General features: G+C 43.4%; 1 protein-coding gene across 2 annotated transcripts in view; it reads left to right on the top strand.

Annotated features, from left to right (window-relative positions):
* Positions 1-25,052, top strand: part of ANKFN1 (ankyrin repeat and fibronectin type III domain containing 1) — a 121,453-nt gene that overhangs the window by 33,588 nt on the left and 62,813 nt on the right. The window contains exons 2-3 of one of the 2 annotated variants that reach the window (XM_048323958.1): positions 9,260-9,394; positions 14,053-14,254. In XM_048323958.1, the coding sequence (XP_048179915.1) occupies positions 14,069-14,254 (186 nt within the window). In that variant the 5' untranslated portion in view covers positions 9,260-9,394; positions 14,053-14,068. Of the gene's footprint in view, positions 1-9,259; positions 9,395-12,915; positions 13,031-14,052; positions 14,255-25,052 lie in introns of those variants that run through there. The other variant, XM_048323957.1, reaches the window with a different exon arrangement.

Raw genomic sequence — 25,052 nt, 5'->3', positions numbered from 1 at the left:
ATAGGCACTGGAACAATATTAATGTCCAATTCCAGCTCTCTCACAAGTATACTGAGTAACCATTAGATAAACTCTCCCTACACTCTCCCTACTTTCATTTTCCTGTTCCGTCTATTTGCAATCCACAGAAATTTTGAGTGTTTGTACTTAGAGCAGTAATTCCAGTAGAAAACACCCATCTCTGTACTGAAGTCAGTGTGGAAATGTATCTTAGTCTTCTGGCAGAATATTGTAAAAAGGATTACTCTGTCACTGAAAGCTGCTTTGTTAAAATTTTAAAATGTCTGTTTCTTATATTTTTTTCATGGTTCCTCTTTATCTATGATTCAAAGTTGAAGTTGTTCATACCAGCTTGGCTTTTTTTCTCCCTCTCTGTAGTTCAATATTTCTTTCAAGAAAAGTCACCTTATTTGTATTGAGCAGCAGGCAACAGAGCCATCTGCACCAGCAATTCTTAGAACAAACCCAATGACTCATGTTTAACTCTGCTTCTTCTCAAGTGCAGCTGGAATAACCAAATTAACCTTCTGTTTTTCAGCCAATTTAGATAAAAGATGAAGACAGACAACAAATTCACCCTACATACTGATAGCGGCTAATTTTCAACTTCTTACTAATTTTGGCCCCTAATTAAAACCAAACTACACAGTTTTATTAGAAAGTACAGGCAAGAGAACAGATCAGGTGCTTCCAATTCCAAAATGGAGCGCAAGACTTTCTGTTAGATGATTATGTATATATGTATATATATATATATAGATGTATATAATAAACTATTGTCCACCTCCTTGCAAATCCATGGCTTTATTTCCAGCTGAGTAGGAACGCTGGATGTTGTATGGAATCTGCTGCAATTGTGCCTGTTTGGAAAAGTGGAGAGAGGCTCAGAATGACTTCTCCCAGAATGGTGTCTGCAAAGAGGCAAAATATATTCTCAGTTGCAATCATTCAAAAGACCTGTATAGAGTGAAATGCTGCAGAATATGACCTAAAGCATATTATTTTCCTGTTTTTAAGAAGTCACAAAACAGATATTAAAATTGGTGTGAAAAATATGCACACTTTTGTGTTTGTGCTTAGTGTGTATGTGTGAGGGGGTGTTTTTGGGAGGATGGTTGATGCTGAAACCAAGAAGAGCATCTGAAGTAAAACCCTGAACATTTCTTTCGGTCCCAAGGCTCAGGTATCACATTGACCAGTGCTATTTGAGGGGTAATTCTCTGCCAGCACTATCTGTAAGAATATCTGTAAGATTTCACTTGGGCTCAATGTTGCCTATAGCAGAGACTGACTGGCTGCATTACCACGTGAGAGAATTCCGTGCAGGTTTGTGGGGTACTCATTACAAGTTTTCTATGACACACATTCATACAGACCATGCCCCTTTTAAGAAAAAAGTGCAGAGAAAAGGTACTCAGGGAGAGGTTTCACATTGTGTGAATTCTGTTAATTTTTCCTTATAGCACCTCATAATTTTCCAGAACAGAGATCATTAATCATCCCAAAGTGTGTAGAAGTTTGGGCAATAGCTGTAAGACCACCAAATGCTGACCCTGAAGGAAATTAATTACTAAAGGTGAAAAGCAAGTGTTTTCTTAATTAAGCCACCTAAGCTGCCTGGTTTTGCAAATATTTATTAACACAATTCAGATGAAATCAGATCAGCAGTTCTGGCTGCAGAGAGTGTTGTTTCATTGGACCACAAGTCCTCATTTCCAAATCCATATTCAGTCTTTTAACACAGCAGCAAATTATATTTCACATCTGTCAGCTGTGACAACACTAATGAATGTAATAACTGGATGGTGATGTACAAACACTTTTGAAGTACCTAATTTATAAAATATAGGTAGTAGTTATTGATAATAAGCTGTTGGGGAGTTGGGGTTTTATAGTTTTTGAAGTTAATTTTTAATATTTTCAATTTGCTGCATGTAACAGAAGCATAAGTGAACATCTGATAACCAAACATTCTTGATACAGGAAACTTTTAGGGCAAGTGAGCATGATATCTCAAAGGTTTTCCCAGCCAATGTCTCTATTCTAGGACTAACAAGTGCTTTACCATGATTTAAAGAACAAAAGGTCCTGAGACTAAACCAGCTCTGGCCTTGGTTTTCCCACCCACAGTGGATCTGGGCACTTGCCAGAATCCTGTTGTGTGCTCTAAGCACCTCCTGCCCCAAGATTAACCAGCATTGTTCTTTCTGATTTGAGGATGGGTGAGAAGGAGTAAAGCATGTCCCAGAGGGGCTATGAACAGGATGGAAGTTCACAGACTTTTGCTAACACGTCAGGATTCAGCCTATACCACAACCCCTCCTGAAGAATTGGCCTGAAGGCTGTTTTCCAAGGACTTTGCTAAGTCAGAGTTTGAATATGGGAGATAAAACCAACCATTTTATAGTCTGAATCAGATTCTCTTTGACCTGTTGGAAAACAGAGTAAGGCATGCTGCAACCAGCCATGAAAAGTAGGAGTTTATTTAAGGTTAATTTCTCACCTTTGGAGTTGGTTGATGCGTTAGTTTGGATGTGATGAAGAGAGAGAAATGGGAAAAGAGGCTGTGAACTAAATCCATCCAAAAAGTGTGTGCTCATTAGGGAGCAATTATCACTTTGTATTCTGATATTGTTTGTGTGGTGGGGATGGGACTCATGGCCACACAGCAAGGCCAAGAACTGATGTTTATTGCTCAGTGAGAGGCTGACATGACTAACTGGAAGGAAACAGATTCATCAGGTTTAGAGCTTAAGAAAAGTGATGAGAAGATATTTTCATGAACTGCTATTCTCACCACTCCAGTTTTTAAAAGCCTCCACTACAATATAAAAGGAATGATTTTTGGCAAAGTATTTTACAGATCTGCTATGTTCTAAACAGAAAATAGTTGGTTGCACTTCCTGCCTTTTAATTTCACTTTTATTGAAATGTTGTACTTGAGGAAAGAACAAACCCATATTTTGAATTTTGGCACTGATTTTGCTGTGCCCCACACCCCTTGTAAAAGATAAACAATCATATGTCCTTGTCTGTCTAAATTATAAAAAGGTTTCAATAAAAACTGTTATGTCCATGTGCACTGCCTCTGCAGTAAACCTTGGATCTTCATTATTTGAAGCTATCATAACTGCTCAGCAAAAAATGAATGTTTAAATGTTCATTTGAACCCATTGTGAAAAAGAGTGCCACTGGCAAATCTAGAATTACTTCACAGCAATCACTTCTATTCTGTTTAGGACTTTGCATTGCTCCTTGTGAGACATTGGTTTGGAATTCCTCAGAGTTATTTTCATTTAAACTCAAATGTAAATGAACAGCCACAAAAGACCAAATGACTGCAGTATGAATTCCAGCCTGTGGAAAATGCTCACAGCCAGGCAAGGGGATGTTTCCCTATTGCAAAGATAACCTATAGGGCTATTCACAAAAGCTGGTCCAGGGAGACAGATCTCTTTGTGGCTCTTCCTCCGATAATGCAGACAAATGAGCTCTTAGTTTGAATTGTTCTTCTCTAGAACAATCTGTCTCCATCAGGATCTGAACAAATTATTCTCCCCAGGTAAATGTTACCCTTTGAAAATAGCCCCTCTCTTCCCACTCTTTGTCCTCAGCAGCAAAGTTTTCCTGAAATGGTACCTTACTCTGGGGTTTTTTGTGGTTTGTTTGGTGGGGGATTAGTTGTTGCTGTTGGTTTTGTGTATGTGTTTCTTTTTAAATGTCTGTTTTTAATATGTTAAAATCATTGCCCATAAACAGACTTCTGCTTTTATCAGGGCAAACAATCTTCTCTTTAAGGAGTATCTGAAATACTGTGCATTTATAGTGAAATAAACAGTGCTTGGGGATCACAGAACAGCAGGAAGCTGTTCATCTGTTACCTAAGTTGTTCCTGTATTCAGTATGAAAAATAATGACACTCATGTAGTACTTTATAATAGATGCTCTTATACAGCAGGTTTTGAAGAAAAGGGTGATCAATCTTGGAAATAGGCCTTATATTAATAAGTACACTGCTACTTACTGCAACCATACAAAAGTTGCAATGACACCTATCTATATATCTATATGGTCTTTTTGTTCTTTTTAAAGACTGTGTCACAAGTCTAAAAATGTCTTTAGCTTAAAAAAGAAGGTACTTCTCTGGGATGGTGTGTGTCTGCCTCTGTTCAGCTTTGTTCCATGCTCAAGTTCACTACATTCTGGTTTTTTCTTTATTCTTTCCTAATCTAGAAATTGCCGGCTATGAAAAGCCTGTTAATTTCTGTTTGTAAAATGTTCTGCTGTAACTTGAATTAAATGCAGTGCAGCTGGGAGTAGTCATGGCTAAACAATACATGGCATAAATTATCTCTGTCTGGAGTGTCTGACTAGATAACATAATCAACAGGAGGCTGACAAAACATCACAGCCGCCTGTTGTCGCTGACAACTTCATTATTCCCATGACGTTCAGCTGGGTGATTTGTTTCTGAGGAACAGCAATATCTTCAGACATGTCCAATGGCCTTATGTACTTTTATAGGCTTCCTGAAGCAGGATGTGTTTGCACAGATTTAGGGATTTTTCCTAATCTGGGGAACAACTGCAGGAACCATCAGCAAAGAGCTCTGCTCAGCATTGGTTTTGCAGTAGAGCAGCATTCCCATCAAGCATGCCTCTTGATAGGTAACAGCAGCTGCTCTTTGATTCCTTGATTCAAACAGGAAGGGCTTTGAGGATCTGATGGCCTTGTTATATTATTTTATTTCTGTTTACCCTAACTAACACTCCAAAAGATCCCAAATGACTCAGTAGTTTTGTGGCTCTGGCAGCCCAGGCCTGATCCTATTCCACTGCAGCCAGGTATTATTATTCTCAGGAATTTTCCAAGTAAAAAGACTATCAGGGTTAAAAAAGCCACTGTGACTGTATGAAAGACATGCCATCTTTAAGGAATTCTGACCAAACAGTTCTGAGTTTCTGCTAGTTCATCTAAAATTATATTGTGAAATACAAGCCCCAAGTCCATAGCTGCCACAAAGATGGAGAATTCCCCCCTGCATCCGTCCTCGGGAAGTGGGAGTCTGTAAGCCCCAGGCACTGGTGCATCTGCCAACTTCAGCCCTGCAGCAGAGCCTGGGTGTGCCGGATTCCAGGCTGGGCTGACAGAACCGTGGGTTGGGAGCCGTGGCTACAGAGGAAGCCTGGGGGAGCCAGGGCTGCCAAGCCCAGTTCCATTCGCTCACTTACACCACGGGTGCCTCAAATATTTCAGAACACTTGGGAAAATTCTTTGCTAAACTTAGTCCAAATGCAATTATTTTTTCTTCACTCACAATTTCAGAATTTTTCAAGTTTGATCACGTCTGTGACTGATGAACTGGGAAATAATTGTCTTTTTTATAAGCATACTGAATACTTCTGTGTCTCTGTGGATAATAGGTTATTTGCTGTGGATTTGGATCAAGTACATTGGCTAAAGTAACTAGTGAAACAGTAAGACTCAGATCAATGTCCTTGGAGAAACACAAGAAACCAGGGAATAGGACAGAAAATTAACAAATTGGCAAGGGGGTATGTGTGAAAGATGATAGGTAAACAAGGAGCCAGAGAGGCAGGAATTGCCAAAACCAGAGTTGGAATTTACTACAGTACCTTATATGTATAAAAATGTGCAAGAAAGAATGAGTGTGGGGACAAAGAAAGATATGCTTTTATACGGTTGTTTGGGGGAGTAGTTTTGTTTTTATTTTACCTTTCCCACTGAATACTTTTGACTGTATGAAAAAAACCCCACACCATTATTTTGTTTCAAGGAGAAGAATCTCTTTAACTACGTTTCTAGTAATGGATTTTAAAAATGAGACTGCACACAGATGCCAGAGTTAGCCTGACCACGTTACTTTGGGAGGGGGGTGGAGATCCCATTCCCAGGTATCCAATCTGCCCAGCTCCGTTGCTCCGACAGCAGACGGAGAGCTGATATTTGAGCAATATTTGTTCTTTTAGTGTGATTATGAACAGTGTAAAATACAGCTTTGTCTCTTATGATGGCAACAGCTTTGCTATTGACTTATTTGCAAGTAAAGTCGGGCTCCATGTGAGTTTCTTCGCTCCAAACTTCCCACCCTGATTCTAGTGGGAAAAACCAAATGTTGTTCACAAGCACGGCGCATGCAATATAAAACACGGGAACGCTGGTTTTTGGGGATGGAGGACGTGCTACCTACTGGAACGCCGTCTGCAAGGACCTCGCGTCCTGGGGACAAGGCGGTCCCTGTGTGGCCGCCGCTCCAGGGACCATTCCAGGATGTTGGAGAACTGGGTGGACGCTGCCACCTATCGATGGATGGAGGACGCGAAAGCCCGAGACCTTACACAGCACTCCTCATCCCTCGCCTCCCTCCCTCATCATTAAATGTCCCAGTGTCCGGGAGGAACAAACAGAATTCGCTAAATGTAGTTAATGGCCAACATAAAGCTAAAAACACCTGTGGAGTGCAAAGCTGAGAACAGCACAGGGTGAAGGTTTGGGTGACTGTCAATGAAACCGCCAATTTGGGTGGCCTCTTTAAACAAAATGTACCACTAAATGTACATCTTCACAAAAATGTGCAGCTTTAGCAGCAGTAAGAACAATAGCAGCTTGTGGGATCAGCTCTCGTTGTGTGCTGCATGTAGGGAACTTTCAGACTCATCAATCATGGAAGGAAAACCTGTCGCAATAGGTTAAGTCAACAGTGTAAGTACAGCCAGCAAAATACTCTGTGCAACTCTGAAGAGTGGAATGCAAGTGCAATAATAACTGGATGACTTCTCTGTCCTCTAATGGAAGCATCAAAGGCTGAGGATGGGCAGGTTTCTGCAGGAGACCAGACTAAAGGATCTGCTTCCACGTGTTTTATCATAAACCCAGGGGGTTGTTTCTGTAGGTCTTTTAGTCTTCTTCATTTCCAGAAGTGGGTGTAGGTGCCTCTCACGCTTATTTACAAACATTCTGTAATAATTTTTAATAATTTCATTTTTTATCATTTGCTAAATGTATGATTACTTCTTTTACCTTACTGAGCATTGTTTTGTGTCTTCAGGCTTTTGAGCAAGTTAATGAATAGGTCAAGAAGATTATAAATGTATTTACTTGATACAAAAAAACTAATTGTATTTCACAGAACTAGGCTTGGGCAAGAAAAATTCCTGACTTTTACTATCTACTAAATACCGTTTGGGTAGCAAAAGGCCTAAGCATTTAAATATTTGAAATGGCAATTGTAAAAGGGCTGCTTTCCACCAAGCTGAAGGGAGAAAGAGGAAGAGAGAAGAGGTATTGAACCACAATGAGAAATTGCTAGAAAATGTTTAAGAATAGACTAATTTCTGCAAACTCACTTTAGATTTTCCTCTTGAAAACAGTTGGAAATTGAGAATTCCTTTACAAGTGAGTTCCTTAGATGAGGTCTGTACAGACCAAAAAAACCTTAATTGGGGATTTTGACTCAGAAGGATCATCCCTATTTAACACACCACTGAAAATGGAATTCTTAGGCTTACATTTATTTTTAACTGACTTAGACATTTCAGATTTTCAGCATGCTTATTTCCAGATAGTATCTCAGTGGTAAAGAGGTATTTGGTGGTTTTCGAAAGATTTCCAATTTCCTTCTGTTGGCAAGGAGCAGTGACCTCAGTCAGCTCTCTGCTAATGATCCTTGGAAGGAGCTGAACAAAAGAGGGAATCCTGTACACAGATGGCCTGTGATTTTCATGGAACAGGAGAAGGAATGTCGTGCATAGGATATCATAATAGCACTTTGCAATTCTCTGCTGCAGCAAAGCATGTAACTATTTGCATTTGATATTCTCATTATGCCCTGGAAATACATCTGTGTGCATGTTTACACACATGTGTATAGGCATGCATGTGTGCCTGTGGAAAACCCCCCATAGAATGGTTTGATCCATATCCAGATTGATTTAAAAAATACAGATTAACTTCATGTTCCATGACATACAAACATCAGGCCCAGGACTACATTTTAGCTTCAGCTACTTGAGCAAACGGATGCACTTGGGTATGAGGCACAGCATCCTTAGCTGAGATTTGAAGTGTGGGAGAATCAGGCTGATCAACAGATTTTGGGATGTTTCCAACATTTTCCAAAAATCAAGCATCATGTCTGAATAAATCCAGGGAAAAAATTTCAGCAGATTGTAAGAGTAGCTCTGGTATCTCCTTAAAAGCAATCAAAAATACTTTTTCTGTAGATATTAATGGTCACTGGCTATGACAGACCCAGGAACTGGTGTGTTTTGGTTCTTTTCTATTATCAGATGTTGCACTGGAGCATTGAATTTGCATGAATTTAACCCAGTGGACTGTCTAGAAAGATAACAATTTTCTAGATTGTTGTTTATCTTTGATTCTCACCTTCACTGTTTTTAGAATTCTGTGTATGGGTATTTCAAATATTTCATATTTGACTTTGTAACATTTTTGTGGGTTTCTGTGTGTTCCAGCATTTGCTTTTTTTTTTTGCCCAATAGTAAAAAAAAATAAAGATTTTGAAATATCACTGTTCTACTATTTTGGAAGCTCCAAATACAGACATTACAGGATCTGCTTTAGCTGAAACATCCGTAGAGTGTGTTTTTGTTATCCATTTAATAATCTTTTTGCGGCTTAACCTGTTCAGGCTGGGAGCTTTCCAATGATGTTGCAGATGTCCCACAGCTATGGTTGCTGCTTTTGTTGCTATGATTGCAGACAGCTGTAGTGGTAGCTTGCTTGGAGAAAGAAGAAACAATACATCACATGCAACAAGCACTACTGCACTGTGAATTTCCCCCCCCCTCCTTTTACTGTTTTAGCATAAAACCAGCTGCTTGAGGATGGCTGCATTAATTTCTTTTTGCTCATACTTCATTGTCATTTGTTGCAGTGGGGATCCTGCAACACTTCATGGCAAATTAATTACAATCACAGTTTTGTTTACTCTGGCTGTAATTATTTTTTCTATTTGCACACTGTGCTGCTGATCAATTTTAAAGGCTACAACAGCTAAAAGCACAAAGAAGTCATGGCATCTCTCACATGGAGGCTTCACATGTTAGTCACTCCTACAGCTGCACAGGTAACTGGGGCAGAGTTGAGGCACCAAACAGTCTACCTGTGATACAACACTACTTGCTTTAAATACTGTTTGGCTCTGAGGCTTTAGCAGCAATCTTGGACTTCAGTAATTACTAGTAATAGGCTTTTTCATATCTGATCATTCATGCAGTGTAAGGAAGAGATTTACTCATTCTGCCCAGAGGCTGAGCCAGCAGAGACAGCAAAGCTAATGTGATTCACTGAAGGAAGACAGTGGACAATTACCAGCAACTTGTTCACGTTTTGCCTTGGATATCCTAAGCTGGTAAGTCAAATTTAACACTTTAATGCATATATTCTTAATTATTAGTTTCAAGTGTAAGATTGATTCATAAACATAGAGCGTTGAGTGGTTTCTCTGCTGTTGTGTTTTCCTAAAATCCTAAGAGAATGCTTTTACAGCTATGCTGTGCCCTACCAGTGCACCTGTCTATAGAGTGTAGCATATATGTGCCACAGACAACAGAGAGTGATCTATAATTTAGGTATTTATTTTTCTTTCTCTGCAATATGTTTTTAAGAGACATGAATATTAGGTCAAGATTTGACAGTTAGAAAGGAAAAAACATTAAGCTTTTATAAAGGTAACTATTTTATATTCATTTGTATTTGAATTTGGCTTTTAAAGGACCCTGGTGATGGGGAATAAAATGGTTACTGCAGTGCTTAGGTGCAAGTAGACATCTGATCACAAAGATGAAGCTGCAGGATGTGCAGCATGAAATGTGTTTTGGGAGACCTTGGTCCCTGGTTTGGTTCATGGTGTAGCACAGTGACAGTCACACAGACTGGTTTGAGGGGTATTTCCAGGGTAGGGCAGTAACTGTTTCCCCAGAGATCTGCTGCAAGATTGCATTTTAATTCTTGGAAATACAAACTGCTGTTAATTATCACTGGTTGTAAGGGGAGCTGCTGTTGTTATTTTGTCTAGTCCTGCCCTTCTCAGTAAAACCTGGTACTGTGCTGCCTATTGCAGTGCTCACCTTGCTGTGGGGATGCAAGTTAGATCACACAGGGCTACTCCAAACCATACGGAGATGTTCTTATGTCATCCTGACCAATGTCAGCTTTGTGCAGAGGCTTCCATAGGTGAAAATCTCAAATGGGTCTGTTCTGCACATCTCCTTTTTCTAAATTATTAGTCTTCAATGTGCTGTAACAATTTTAGTTCTGACAATGATATATCCTTAGGCTAAGTGCATTTCAGCTGGGGGATTTGTTGTTTCAATCAAGACAATGCACATTTCAGGTCTTCACCTGATTGTTGAGGCAAGGATATGGTTGTAGAAGAAATCAAAATAATAACTTTTAGAAGGAGCCTAAAACTTCTTTCAGGAAATGAAAAAAGTGCCAACATCCAAAAACCCCTGTGCTTTCCATCACAGAATCATGTGAATCGAACTCTTATTTCTTATTATGATTTTTACCCATGATTTTGCCCAATCTCATTCCCATTGCTCTACTGTGAGTAATTTCTTCAGCCTAATAAGATCCCATTTCCAGAAAGTTTTCCAGAATACGCAACTTGCCTTTTTTTTCTTTTTTTTTTCATTTCATACCTTGTGTGTGACTAGGAAGGATGTTAAGTATGATCATCTGCAGTAGCATTTTACACCTTACTGTTTCAGTACACTGGTGAAAAAATGCAGCTCGTTTGCATCATGTCATTCCAGCTATTGCTTTATTGTTCCACATTAATTCCCTGAGCTTGTTTGGGATATTGATGGTGAGCAAACAGGGAACATGTCTATGTTTCAAGTCATTTGTGATTCACCAATTCTGTGTGGATAGCAAAGATGCCATCTGTTTTATTGTTGAATAGCTGCACTTTCAAGAGTGTTTACTTAGCTTCTCTATAGATTCACCTGCTCTTGACTTTGTAGAAACATTGATGGCATTATAAAAGATTCTGTTCTCTTCTTCCATCAGTGTCAGACTTGGGTGGGATCTGCTCTGGCTCTTTACTGACAAAGTGTCCATGTTGACAAGAGCACACTGCAGTTACCATCCTTGGAAGTCATTGTTTAGATGGTTCATTGACCAGATCAGGGTGGGAAGGGCTCCAGCAACTCCAAGGAACTGTAATATCTGGAGTCAAACTATGTTTAGTCACAGTCCATGAGAACTTTAACCCATGCCATGGGAAACAGACTTGTTACTTAACTGCTCTGAGACTTTTCTGGGTTGGTGACACAGATTAGCACCCCAGTGATGCATAAATTTGCTTTGGTTCAAAGCCTACACCAGCATTCTAGAATGCTGTAACATACTTAGAGACTCCAGTTTCTTTTTACAGTGTACACATTGGAACAGAGAAAACAGCCCTGCCAACTACCTGAGTTTTGAATCTGGACTGGGAGAGGTGTCACTAGAACACTTCTCCCAAAGACTCAGATTTCCTGGAAAACTGTCCAAAAACTGACAGGTGCTTCTCCTTTACTTGCTCAGGTTAGTATTTTCTTATAAAAGAAAATGCTGCTGTCAAGTTGTTCTCTGTAAAAATTTGGGATTCTTGAAACTTCTCTGCTTCTCAAGAAAAGCTTGAACTTGATGACTTTGAAGAGATTCTGTGACAAACATCGGGGCAACTGAGTTTAAGGAGATGGAGACAAATACACTTTGTGCATTAGTGAAGGCTGGAGAATAGATAGGGCTTTTGGGGAGTCAGGCTGGCAAAATACCTTTTTTTGGTAATTATTTAAATCCTTGAGAGTATTAAAGTCAGCAAGCAGGTAGTTTGGTCTAGTGAGACAGAGGGAGGACTTTATCAGCCTAGAGAACACTGACAGAGGCATAAGCTTTGTTATCTTTAATACCAGGCATTCTTGTTTTGTTTAATAATACCACAATAGGTAGAAGTCCTACTAAGTAGATGTTCCTAATTTTTTTAATGTAAACTTATCAAGTATCTACACAGCTCCTCAGTAAATTCCCACATTGGCTTCATGAAGCTTGTAACCTCTCCTGTGCCACTCAGATGTGCTGAGCCTGTTGCTTTTCAAATAAAAAGCCATAATCCCAAAGCAGACACAGTGAGTGTGCTGAGTTGCCTTCGAATTAAGAATTGGTTGTGTCTATTCTTCTTTGCCCTCATCTTGAGGGTGGTTAGGTTCGTGTGGCAAATGCAAACTGTTCTTTCTGTCCTGAGTTCACTGTTAACTGTGTGGTATTTGGTATTCGAAACTTGTAGTCTTGGAATCAAGTTATTTTGAGAAATTGAAACTTCCTCTACCAACATGCCTATAGCACTTACTGGCCTAGTTTTACTTACTATTTGTGTCTGTGTTTTGACCCATACTTTATTGATGAAAAGAAGAAACTCTTGAGAACAGAGGTAAGAGGAAAAATTTATGTGGGACAATCTGTAGCACTATGTACTAACAGAAACTGGAAGTGTTACTCTAAGTAACTGAGAAATTATTATTAAATTTGGAAAATTGCTGAGTTTCTTTAAAATACTAGTAATATAGAAAAGTGGAAGGTGGATAATCAGTTTACTCTATAAACTCAGAGAAAATCAATCAAAAATCTTTGCAGTGTTGCTGCCTCCTGAGTCCCAGAGAGCTGCTGATCATCTCCACACTTGCACATTCATTTCAGTGATGCAGCTCACATAATTCCCTTCTGATTGCACACACTGTTGTTCTAATGTAACAGCCTTTTCATCACATATGACAATTGTGTTGACTCTCTCTCTCCTCATTCAGAGACTTGGTCTCTCTTCAATAACCCAGGAGCATGGAGAATATGTGAAATTATTTGTAATAAGATACTTTTATGCTCAGGATGTCTGCTCACCACAGTGTGCATTGAGAATGGAAGATGTAGAAAGCTTAGTAGACCTGGGTGGCGTCTTTAATCTTAAGGACAAATACCTGCCAAAACCAGCCTCAACAGCAGGGTGAGTGTTTAGTAAAGAATGCTTTTACTGGAAATAGTCATTAAAGTCTGGTCCTGCCATCCAATCTGCTTAAAAGAAGGCTGAGACCATGAGAACAGAAAGAATTTGTATCATAGTACAAAAAACCTAAAGATTATTTCCAGAAAAGATAGTCTGAAAGGCTAGCCAGGTTTACTGTTACAACTGTGAAGTCTCCTAGAGAGACATTCTGCCTTAGAGATGTGTACACATTCTTGTCAGGGAAAAAGGAAGTGTGAAGAAATGGTGCATTTTTGTCACCTTTTCACTTAGAAATCCATGAGGATAGCTTCCTATGCCTGCAGTTGGGTCAAATCTGATTCTTATCTTCCCTTCAGAAGGGCAAAATTATTCCCACATAATGTAATTCCAGAGTTAAATATTAATTCAATTTTTCCTAATACAGAAAAATTGCTGTGATGATAGAGCATAGAAAGTATTGTTTAATTATGAGATAATATGTAAATCCAATTAGGTGAAGCAGTCAGAGAGAGGCAGCAGTCCCGCTTGGAAGGGTTTGTACTCTAAATGGACAGGGCAAACACAGAGCAGGATAAGGTGATACAATATATAGACAAAACCAGTGCCTGCCCACTACCTGAGGAAGGAGCCACTCACTCAGTATGAAACTGTCCACAGCAACATTTACTTCTGGGTGTCATTTTTTCCAACACCTGTATTACCAGAACTCACTCTGTCAAAAAGTTGCTTCCCTTATCAATTGAAACCCTTCCTCCTTATACAAATTAGCAAATAATTCTGGGGTGGTCTGTTTTATTTTTCCATCTTTAATTCTCTGTCTTCATAGATATCCATGGCTCTAATTCCATAAAGAGCAATTTGCCATTGAAAAAGCCCAAAACGTGTGTCCATGTGTCCAGAAGCCGTGTGTGACAGTGATTTTGGCCACAGCAGCCTCGTCACGGTGTGTTTCAGTGACACACTTCTGATCAGTGATGGTGGTGTAGCAAAACCTCACTAAATGGCTGCTGTTTTCCTTCTAGAAACCCCTGGCTGAAAATGACCCAGCAAATGCATAACCTAAGTCTCCTGCAGAACAAAAAGCACAGCATGCCATCATCCCCCAGCGCTGCCAAGCGGCTCTACCGGAACCTGTCGGAGAAGCTGAAGGGCAGCCACACGTCCTTTGATGAAGCCTATTTCAGAGCTCGCTCCGACCGCCTCAGCCTCCGCAAGGCCTCCGTGGTAATTACCTGATCCCTATCAAGCTGCCAATTTACTTTCCTATTAATCTCCTTAATCAGCAGGTTTATAATCTGTACAATTCTCATCATCTCACTTTGTTCCCTGCCCAGTGCTGTATGTGCTTCTCAGCCTTACCATTTATGATCCTTTGTGAAAATAGAGTTTGACCTCCTTGAAGGGTAGAGACAGGCTACCTAATCACGTGATGATGCTTTATTTTAGGAGTAAGGTTGTAACTTGTCACTTACATGACAAAATGTGAATTAAATATACAGATGCAAGTGTTTCTCTTACAAGAAAAGAATAAAAAGTATTTTGAGGAAAGTGAAGATGGCTTTAGTAGAAGTTCCCATTTTTCCAAATAACAGAACAAATGGAACTTTCAGGCATGACAGATAAATAAATGCAAGGCTTTTCCCGGACTGTGGTGATGGCCAGTAGATAAGACTATGGAAGAAAGAGATCACATGTGAGGCAGTCTAGCCTGGGTACCCCAGCCAAATCCCAGCTGAGCACTCTGGTACCAGCACAGTAAAATATAGAAACACCTGCTGGAATTAATCCTCACAAGGGCTCCTGCTGCTGCCAGTGCTGGTGAAGTTACACAACCCCCAGTGCACACAATTTGGAGAATGGACTCTGTCCCGGAAATAATAGCCCAATGTAAGTTCTGTGTACAAAAGAATCTTTTATATTTGCTGGAGGAAGGTGAACCTGCTTGTTGATATCGCCAAAACAAAATGAATTCCACTTTTCCATAAGTAGGAAGAACAGACACGTTCTTCAGTGTCTCCTCTGAATTATTTTGAAGAGTTCATCTCCACTTCTGAAGAGCAGAGACTAATGACAGTGTCTGTGAAAGCACCAGGAGATGCCTCTTGCAACCAGTACTCTGCTGCACTAGATCAGATGCTTAGTGCAATGCAGGACTAAACTCAGAGTATGGCTGGGCCAGATAACAAAAATGTTACATTTTGTCAGAAGGAAAAAGGACACTCTAGACTCCTTTAACACTCAAAAATTTCATTATGTAAGAGACATATTATATGAATCAGTGCAAGAATTTGAAATTATTTTTAATTCAATTAGCTGATGCTGTCCCCTAGGATCGTGCTTTCCTGAAATCAGAGGACCCTTGCATGACCCGTGGAGACTGTTGTCTCTCTCCTATGGAAAAAGACCACGACAAAAGCGGGGGACCATGGCTGCTTCCTCTCAGCTCTTCCAGAGCCAATAGATTCTTGCTACACAAGAGAAGCCTGAAATTCAAACAGGGCTTGAGAGCTGGAAAACAACCTTTGCATGGTAGCCAATGGCTGTGCTTTTGAGGCCATGGGTTTCCAGATGCTTTTCAGTTTGTAGTGATGATTTGAATTGAGGTCTCAAAGTATGAACTATGGGGAAAGATTATTTAGATTTATTTTTTAGCCACTATCTTTTCTTGCCTTTTTTTTTTTTTTTTTTTCAATTGCAAGCTTGAGTGTGACTGAGGGAGTGAAAGAGGAGGATGAACTAGTGCTGGGGACATGTCAGAGCAGACTGACATGTAGGCTGAATGAAAGCCAGGCTGTGAGCATATCTTCTGACCAGGGTTTATCTAAATACACATTTCAGATTATATATTCCTTCAAACACGGGCTCTTCTGTCATGCTTAACTAATAAGAAGAGAAATTGCCAATGAGCTGAGCCAAAGGATTGAGGAGCAGGGCACTGCTGCTGAGGGCCAAGTCCTCTGCTAACCCTGAGCCAGTAACTTACAACCTGAGTTCTGTCCCTTTTCACTCTGGATCTGTCAGGCAGTGGGAGTGCCTATTCCATCAGTCATCATCATTAGGAGCCTTCATTTTATGTTGAGTGGATGTGGATTTAATGGGATGCAGACATTCCTGTGCTAACTTTGTTCCCCCGGCCCCCTACAGTGTCATGGGAGTGTCAGATTTTGTCACTGACAAACACCCAGCAGAGGAACCTGGAGGTATCACCAGTCTGGGGTCTGAGCTTGTGTCCACAGCCAGCAATGAATAGACTCTCACTAAACTCAAGAGGCTTTGGATCCCATTCTATCCATTCTGCTTGTTGTTTTCCCCGCTTTCCTCAGAAATAAACAGCAAGGAAACCATTACTGAAGGGGTGGAAATATTCCAGGTCAAGATGCTAGCTCATGTATTTTCTAATCATTGAGTTTTTGTGCCACTGAGCAAAGTCAAGGAGTAAAATCATGTCTCCAGACAAGTGAACAGCATTTGTTAGAATTTGTTTTCTTTCAGCTTTGGCAAGTGAAGAGTTTTCTTTCCACTCTCTCTTGGTATGCAACACTTTCCATTCAGTAAATTGTTGTCTTGCTGCAGACATAGCAATGTCCCAAAATAGCTTTATTCTTGAACTCATGTTTATCAAAACAAGTCTTTGCAGAAACTGCTTTACCACTTTTTCCAACTCCAGTAGCACATAGTGGACTTTTTCAGTCAGAATTAGAGCAAATACCTTGAAAGGGGCACTTCATTTTAATTAAGCTGCATAAGATCGCATTTCTAAAGACTCTGGCACTGAATCACTTACTGGAACGTGGTTATTACTTACTGCAAAGCAATACTGTAGTTCTTTTCAGTATATACATTTGTGCATCACAGTAACACCTAAATAAATTAATCACATAGCATAGCTGTCCAGCTAATGATTAGAGGCTGCAGGACTGAGTCAAGGAAAAAGCAATGTAAAAACTGCTACTAAACTTCACCCAATCACTTTTAAACTTGATTCAGTTTCTCTTTGAATTTAATGCTTTTGTCCTTTCAGAGTAGAAGAAAGTTATCTAGTAAAGGTAAATGATGGCAGAAATCAGAAGGCTTTTGTTGGTATTTGTGACAACACCAGCTGGACTAAAATTGAGCACTTGGGTCTAAAGATATTACTTCTTATACCTGTTTGGATTTCTTATCCCTGGGCTGCAGATGTCTGAAAAATGCTGCAATAGTAGAGGATCTTTTATATGGAACGTGATAAGGTTTTTGCAGAAAACTGTATAATTTTCAAATATATTTCTGTTTTCTGTGTGAAAGCAAATAGTTGGGGAAAAGCTGGTCAGAAGTGTAGAATGTTTTTCTGGACTTGGAGAGCTGGGGTGGATGCAGACTTCCAAATGGGGCAGTTCACTAGCATGAGTGAAGATGTAATAGATACTTTGCTGCCTCTCCAGGATGTTTTTTGACTGTCTAGCAGTTTGATGTGCTCTGCTATGGATGAGGGATGCACATATGCCCAATTAGAAAGGCCACATCAGTTCCCATGATTTTACACTCTTTGAAGTTACAAGACTTGCCAATGTATTTCAGCCTATTGCTTGTGTCTGAATTGCTCATTTGGAAAACCTGATATTTGCAATTTGGTCTCGTAATTGTTTGGATTGGATGAAGTAGCTTATAATATTCATTCTCTGTTTCTCATTTAAATCAGTGCAGCTTTTTCAATCAGATTTCTAATGAAATGAAGAAATAGAAATTTGCTTTTATTTTTTCCCTTTTGGTGAAACATTCTTGCCAACAGGTCAGTTGGCAAGAGTATTTACGACAAATTAACTTAAACATGTGCTTAGATTCTGCTCAACAACTTACTTACGGCCAAAATTTCACAAACACTTCAGGTATTTCATTTGGCAAGAAAAAGTCCAAAGATGCATTTTCAAAGGCACACAGGCAGGTCTAAATGGTGATAACTGAATCAAAAAAACCTGGTTTAAATCAAAGTTCTTAAAATAATTCTACAGCAATCTGACAGGTAGGTAAAATCTGTTGGGGGGAGGGGGGTGTGTGTATATATTTAAAAAGGACCAAATGCTTTTGTCAGCCATAGCTTGGGTTCATTTCAGCTATTGTCTAGGTTTTGAAAGACAGGTGTCTGCTAAGGAAGGCAGAGGCCCCCCTTGAAGTGGCAGATATAACCCCTTTTCCCTCCAAGTTATTATATTTTGAAATCAAGAGCCTTTAGGCGAAGATGTGGGAAATAGGAATAACAGTTCTTTACTCTATATATATATGTATATAACCAGTCAAACAAAACAACAACAATAACTCTGGCAGTAACAGCAATCACAAACCCAGTGCCAGCCTTCTCGGCTGTCAGGCCCTTTCCCCTCGGGTGCAGTTCCGCTCGCAGCCGGCAGGGGCGCTGGCGGCTCCCGGTGAGCAGGGCAGGTGCGATGGTTCCCCCGCGGCTGCAGGGGGCGCTCCGGAGCGAGCTCGGGAAACCCGCGGCTCTGGTGCCCTGGGATCCCGGGGAGGGATGGGACAAAGGCTTCACAAACCGCTGGGCAGTTGATCCCGGGCTCTCAGGAACAGCAGGCTGGAATGGCAGGGACGAACGGCAAATCCCGGGTGGCAGACGAGATGTATCCAGATGGGAAAAAACCACGGAGGCCCAGGCAGGCAGGGCGAGCAGGGCTACAGCGTAGCGAAAACTCGAAGCAGCAGCGGAGCAGGGCAGCCACAGCTCGGTCTCCAGCAGGGCAGGGAAAGCGGCTTTTGGGGTCCCGGCGTTGTTTCCAGCAGGAAGAAAGAACGGCCAAAAAGAAAGAAGCAGCAGCTCCTTTCTCTGCAGCTTCTCTCTCCGGACGCTCAGAGCGAACTGTCCCCACACCCAGGTGTAGACAAAAGAGTAGCCAGGCCCGCCCCACTCCCCTTTTTGTCTTTCTTAAGTACAGCTATTTGTCCCCTAGCAACATGCATATGGGAGAAAATTCCTTTAACAGGAAAACCTAAGACTAAACTAAAACCCCAACATTATCCACCCCGAATTTTTTCCCATACTAACATGTTACATGAAACTTAACTTTTTTAACCATATAAATCTATGCATTACCCAAATTATATACAAATATACATGCTGATACTGATACAAATACAGAGCCATGGGTAGTTCACCCTAAAACAAGGTCCTCTTGAGGTAAGCATCGGGTCTCTCCATCCTTTTGCATCACCCACCAGGTGCAACCTGGTCCCTGAGCAAAAACAACCCCACGGATGGGTTTGTCTTTGCTCAAGGCAGACTTTACCCAAACAGTTTTTCCAAGCATACCTGTCATGTGCACCACTGGAACCTTATCCCCGTCTGTTGTTTGTAGGGGTTCAGATTGGGCAGGGCCTGCTCGGCTGGTGGAACCTCGAGTGTTAACTAACCAGGTGGCTCTTGCTAAATGCATCTCCCAGTTTTTGAAAGTCCCCCCACCCAGTGCCTTCAAGGTGGTTTTAAGCAGTCCATTACACCGCTCAACCTTCCCAGCTGCTGGTGCATGGTAAGGGATGTGGTACACCCACTCTATGCCATGTTCTCTAGCCCAGGTGTTTATAAGGCTGTTCTTGAAATGAGTCCCATTGTCAGACTCGATTCTCTCAGGGGTGCCATGCCTCCAAAGGACTTGCTTTTCCAGGCCCAGGATGGTGTTCCGGGCAGTAGCATGAGGCACAGGGTAGGTCTCCAGCCACCCAGTGGTGGCTTCTACCATTGTGAGCACATAGCGCTTGCCTTGGCGGGTTTGAGGCAGTGTGATGTAATCAATCTGCCAGGCCTCCCCATACTTGTATTTGGACCATCGCCCGCCATACCACAGAGGCTTCACCCGCTTGGCCTGCTTGATCGCAGCGCATGTCTCACAGTCATGGATAACCTGGGAGATACTGTCCATGGTTAGATCCACCCCTCGGTCTCGTGCCCACTTATAGGTGGCATCTCTGCCCTGATGACCTGAGGCATCATGGGCCCATCGAGCTAGGAACAGTTCTCCTTTATGTTGCCAATCCAAGTCTATCTGGGACACCTCTATTTTCGCAGCTTGATCTACCTGTTTGTTGTTACGATGTTCTTCATTAGCCCGGCTCTTGGGGATGTGAGCATCTACATGACGGACCTTCACGGATAGCTTCTCTACCCGAGTGGCAATGTCTTTCCACTCTTCAGCAGCCCAGATTGGTTTTCCTCTGCGCTGCCAGTTTGCCTTCTTCCACCTTTCCAGCCAACCCCACAGAGCATTGGCTACCATCCATGAATTGGTGTAGAGGTAGAGCTTTGGCCACTTCTCTCTTTCAGCTATGTCCAGAGCTAATTGGACAGCTTTGAGCTCAGCAAATTGGCTCGATCCACCTTCTCCTTCAGTAGCCTGTGCAACTTGTCGTGTGGGGCTCCATACAGCGGCTTTCCATTTCCGGCTAGCGCCTACAATTCGGCAGGAACCATCAGTGAAGAGGGCGTATTGTCTTTCACTCTCTGGTAGCTCGTTATATGGTGGGGCTTCTTCAGCACGTGTCACCTGCTCCTCTTCTTCTTCAGAAGATAACCCAAAAGTCTCACCTTCTGGCCAGTTTGTAATTATTTCCAAGATCCCAGGGCGACTTGGGTTTCCAATTCGGGCGCGCTGCGTGATGAGGGCAATCCATTTGCTCCAAGTAGCGTCGGTGGCGTGATGCGTGGAGGGAACCTTTCCTCTGAACATCCACCCCAGCACCGGTAGTCGGGGTGCCAGGAGGAGTTGTGCCTCTGTGCCGATTACTTCTGAGGCAGCCTGGACTCCTTCATAAGCTGCCAGGATTTCCTTCTCTGTGGGAGTGTAGTTGGCTTCAGACCCTCTGTAGCTTCGGCTCCAGAATCCCAGTGGTCGGCCCCGAGTCTCACCAGGCACCTTCTGCCAGAGGCTCCAGGACAGACCATTGTTCCCGGCTGCAGAGTAGAGCACGTTCTTCACCTCTGGTCCTGTCCTGACTGGGCCAAGGGCTACGGCGTGAGCAATTTCCTGTTTGATCTGAGTGAAGGCTTGCTGCTGTTCAGGGCCCCAGTGGAAATCATTCTTCTTGCGGGTAACCAGGTAGAGAGGACTCACGATCTGGCTGTACTCGGGAATGTGCATCCTCCAGAAACCTATAGCGCCTAGGAAAGCTTGTGTTTCCTTCTTGTTGGTCGGTGGAGACATTGCTGTGATCTTATTGATGACCTCAGTGGGAATCTGACGTCGTCCATCTTGCCACTTTACTCCCAGGAACTGGATCTCTCGGGCAGGTCCCTTGACCTTGCTCTTCTTGATGGCAAAACCAGCTTGCAGGAGAATTTGAATTATTCTCTCTCCTTTCTCAAACACTTCGGTTGCGGTGTTCCCCCACACAATGATGTCATCAATGTACTGCAGATGTTCTGGAGCCTCACTCTTTTCTAGTGCAGTCTGGATCAGTCCATGACAGATGGTGGGACTGTGCTTCCACCCCTGGGGCAGTCGGTTCCAGGTGTACTGCACGCCCCTCGAGGTGAAGGCAAACTGAGGCCTGCACTCTGCTGCCAGAGGAATGGAGAAGAAGGCATTGGCAATGTCAATAGTGGCGTACCACTTCGCTGCTTTGGACTCCAGCTCGTACTGGAGCTCCAACATGTCTGGCACGGCAGTGCTCAGCGGTGGAGTCACTTCATTCAGGGCACGATAGTCCACAGTCAATCTCCATTCCCCGTCAGACTTGCGCACAGGCCAACAGATGGGGCTGTTGAAGGGTGAGTGGGTCTTGCTGACCACCCCTTGACTCTCCAGCTCGCGGATCATCTTGTGGATGGGGATCACAGCATCTCGATTTGTCCAATACTGCCGGCGGTGCACTGTCGAGGTGGCAATTGGCACTCGTTGCTCTTCCACTTTCAGGAGCCCAACTGCAGAAGGATTCTCAGATAGTCCAGGCAGGGTGTTCAATTGCCTAATGCCCTCTGCCTCCACAGCAGCAATCCCAAATGCCCACCTGAGTCCTTTTGGGTCTTTGTAGTAGCCATTCCGGAGGAAGTCTATGCCCAGAATACACGGGGCCTCTGGGCCGGTCACAATCGGATGCTTTTGCCACTCCTTCCCAGTCAGGCTCACCTCAGCTTCCAAAAGGGTCAACTGCTGTGATCCCCCGGTCACCCCAGCGATGGATACAGGTTCTGCCCCCACATGTCCCGATGGCATTAAAGTACACTGTGCCCCAGTATCAACCAACACATCATATTTCTGTGGCTCTGATGTGCCAGGCCATCGGATCCACACCGTCCAGAAAACTCGGTTCTCCCGTGCCTCTTCCTGGCTAGAGGCAGGGCCCCTCTAGCCCTGGTTATCATTCTTTCCCTGGGCGTACATGCTCGAGGTACCTTCAAGGGGATCCGACATATCATCCTCCCTTCTGTAATGCCTGGCAGCTCGGTCACGGGAGGCTGAGGCTACCTTCACCTTAGCGGAACCCCCTCGGTTAGTGCCTCCCTCCTTGAGTTCATGCACCCGCGCTGCCAGGGCAGAGGTGGGTTTCCCATCCCACCTTCTCATGTCTTCCCCATGCTCACACAGGAAAAACCACAGCTCAGCTCGTGGGGTGTACCCTCTCTCTCTAGCAGGGGGACGACGGGCTCTGACTTGGGGGCCTGTGACTCGCACTGGTGCCACACTGACCCTCCTCATCTCCTCCCTCATCTCCTCCCTCATCTCCTCCCTCATTTCCTTCCTCATCTCCTTCATCTCCTCTTTGAGGTCCTGGACCACAGCAGAGACATGAGCTTTCAGCGGGCCATTGATCATGCTGTCATAATGCCTGAGCCTGTTGGCAACAGAGCCCACTGTTTCTCGGGTATTGTCAGCATCAATCGTTGCAATGAAGGTGGTGTATTGCGATGGCCCTAGCCTTGCCAGGTTCCACATCATCTGTCCTGTGCACCTGACCTTATCGAGGTCATTATCATGCTGTCCATCCTTCCCAAAGAGTACCTCTAATATTGCCACCTCTCTTAGCTGTTGGATCCCTTGCTCGAGTGTCTTCCACTGCATTCTATGATGATACTCCTGCATTCTTTCTTTGTGAATGAACCTTTCTCTCACACTCATTAAGAGCCGCTCCCAAAGAGAGAGAGGCCCTGGCTCCCTCACAAATATCTGGTCCACACCTGGGTCCTGGGTCAACGATCCCAGATACCTTGCCTCACCACTATCCAGTTGCACACCTGTGCCCATAAGGTCCCAAACCCGAAGCAGCCAGGTGGTATAAGGCTCACGCCCCCTTCGCACAATGTCGTTTCGCATAGCACGGAGACTGTCGTGCGACAGAGACTCAGTGATGACTTCTGGCTCTGGCTCTCCTGCTGGTTGTGAGGGCCCTGGTTGCCCATCATCATTAACTGGTCGTACTGATTTGGTCTTATACTTCCTCCTTTGCACAGGGGCGACTGCTGCTGGCTGTGGTTGTCCTTGTGGTTCAGCTGAAGCCTGGACGGTTGTAACATCCGTGGGTTCCACTGCTGCACCATCGGACTCACCCTCTTTGGGGCAGGGAGAGGGTTTTTCACTAGCTGAGGAGGTGTATTCCCTTAGCAATTGGCATATCTCCTGGCGCACCTGGCCCATCTCCTGGCACATCTCCTTGCGCACCTGGCCCATCTCCTGGCATATCTCCTGGCGCACCTGACCCATCTCTTGGCACATCTCCTGCATCCCTTTTGCCAGTACCCCCACCCAGTTTGGGTAGTCCATTTCTGAGGTGGACTGTTGGGCAGTATCAGTCTGTGGGGCGGGATCTCTAGTGTCTGGGGCTGTGGCAGGCTCTGGCTCTGGGGTAGGATCTCTAGTGTCTGGGGCCGTGTCAGGTTCTGGGGTAGGATCTCTAGTGTCTGGGGCCGTGTCAGGCTCTGGGGCAGGATCAGGCTCTGGGGTAGGAACTCTACTCTCTGGGGCCATGTCAGGTTCTGGGGCAGGATCTCTAGTCTCTGGGGCTGGTGTCCGAGTAGATATCTAAGCCAATCTCAACTTATCCTTGAATGCTAAATAGAGTAGGCCTATCAGCAGCAGATGGTTAGTATTCAGAGGGAATTTAAACCCTTCGAAAATTGATGGGGTGGGCCCAAAGAACTGGTTGAGGGGTTGGGAGAAAACTTCCCCTGGTGTCATTTCCTCACAGAAGGTACCATTGTTAACATAACCCCAAAAACATGTGCTCAGTGTGTGATAGCTGTTTATCCATGTGCCCACATTCCGGAGGAAGTTAAAAACCCATGAATTCCTCACCTTCTCGACCCATAACGCAAGCTGGATAACAGCAATGGTAGCCTTAGTCAGAGGACCCATATTCAAATAAGGAGCTGCAAAGGGGAAGAATATAGCCACGGCTACATGCCACCCAAACCAGGGTAAACTAGACCACATAGTGCTGCCTAACAAGGTTCCAATATCCAGCACACAAAATAAAGTTATCGAGGAACTGTTATTCCTTTTTCACCTCTATCTCTTAATGCCCTCAGGCCCCACGTTGGGCGCCAAGATCTGTCTCGGTTTTGAAAGACAGGTGTCTGCTAAGGAAGGCAGAGGCCCCCCTTGAAGTGGCAGATATAACCCCTTTTCCCTCCAAGTTATTATATTTTGAAATCAAGAGCCTTTAGGCGAAGATGTGGGAAATAGGAATAACAGTTCTTTACTCTATATATATATGTATATAACCAGTCAAACAAAACAACAACAATAACTCTGGCAGTAACAGCAATCACAAACCCAGTGCCAGCCTTCTCGGCTGTCAGGCCCTTTCCCCTCGGGTGCAGTTCCGCTCGCAGCCGGCAGGGGCGCTGGCGGCTCCCGGTGAGCAGGGCAGGTGCGATGGTTCCCCCGCGGCTGCAGGGGGCGCTCCGGAGCGAGCTCGGGAAACCCGCGGCACCGGTGCCCTGGGATCCCGGGAAGGATGGAACAAAGGCTTCACAAACCGCTGGGCAGCTGATCCCGGACTCTCAGGAACAGCAGGCTGGAATGGCAGGGACGAACGGCAAATCCCG

Source organism: Corvus hawaiiensis, chromosome 19 (assembly GCF_020740725.1).
Source record: "Corvus hawaiiensis isolate bCorHaw1 chromosome 19, bCorHaw1.pri.cur, whole genome shotgun sequence".
NCBI lineage: Eukaryota > Metazoa > Chordata > Aves > Passeriformes > Corvidae > Corvus > Corvus hawaiiensis.
Note: the sequence above shows the minus strand (reverse complement) of the source record. Positions and strands in the feature narration are given on the sequence as shown.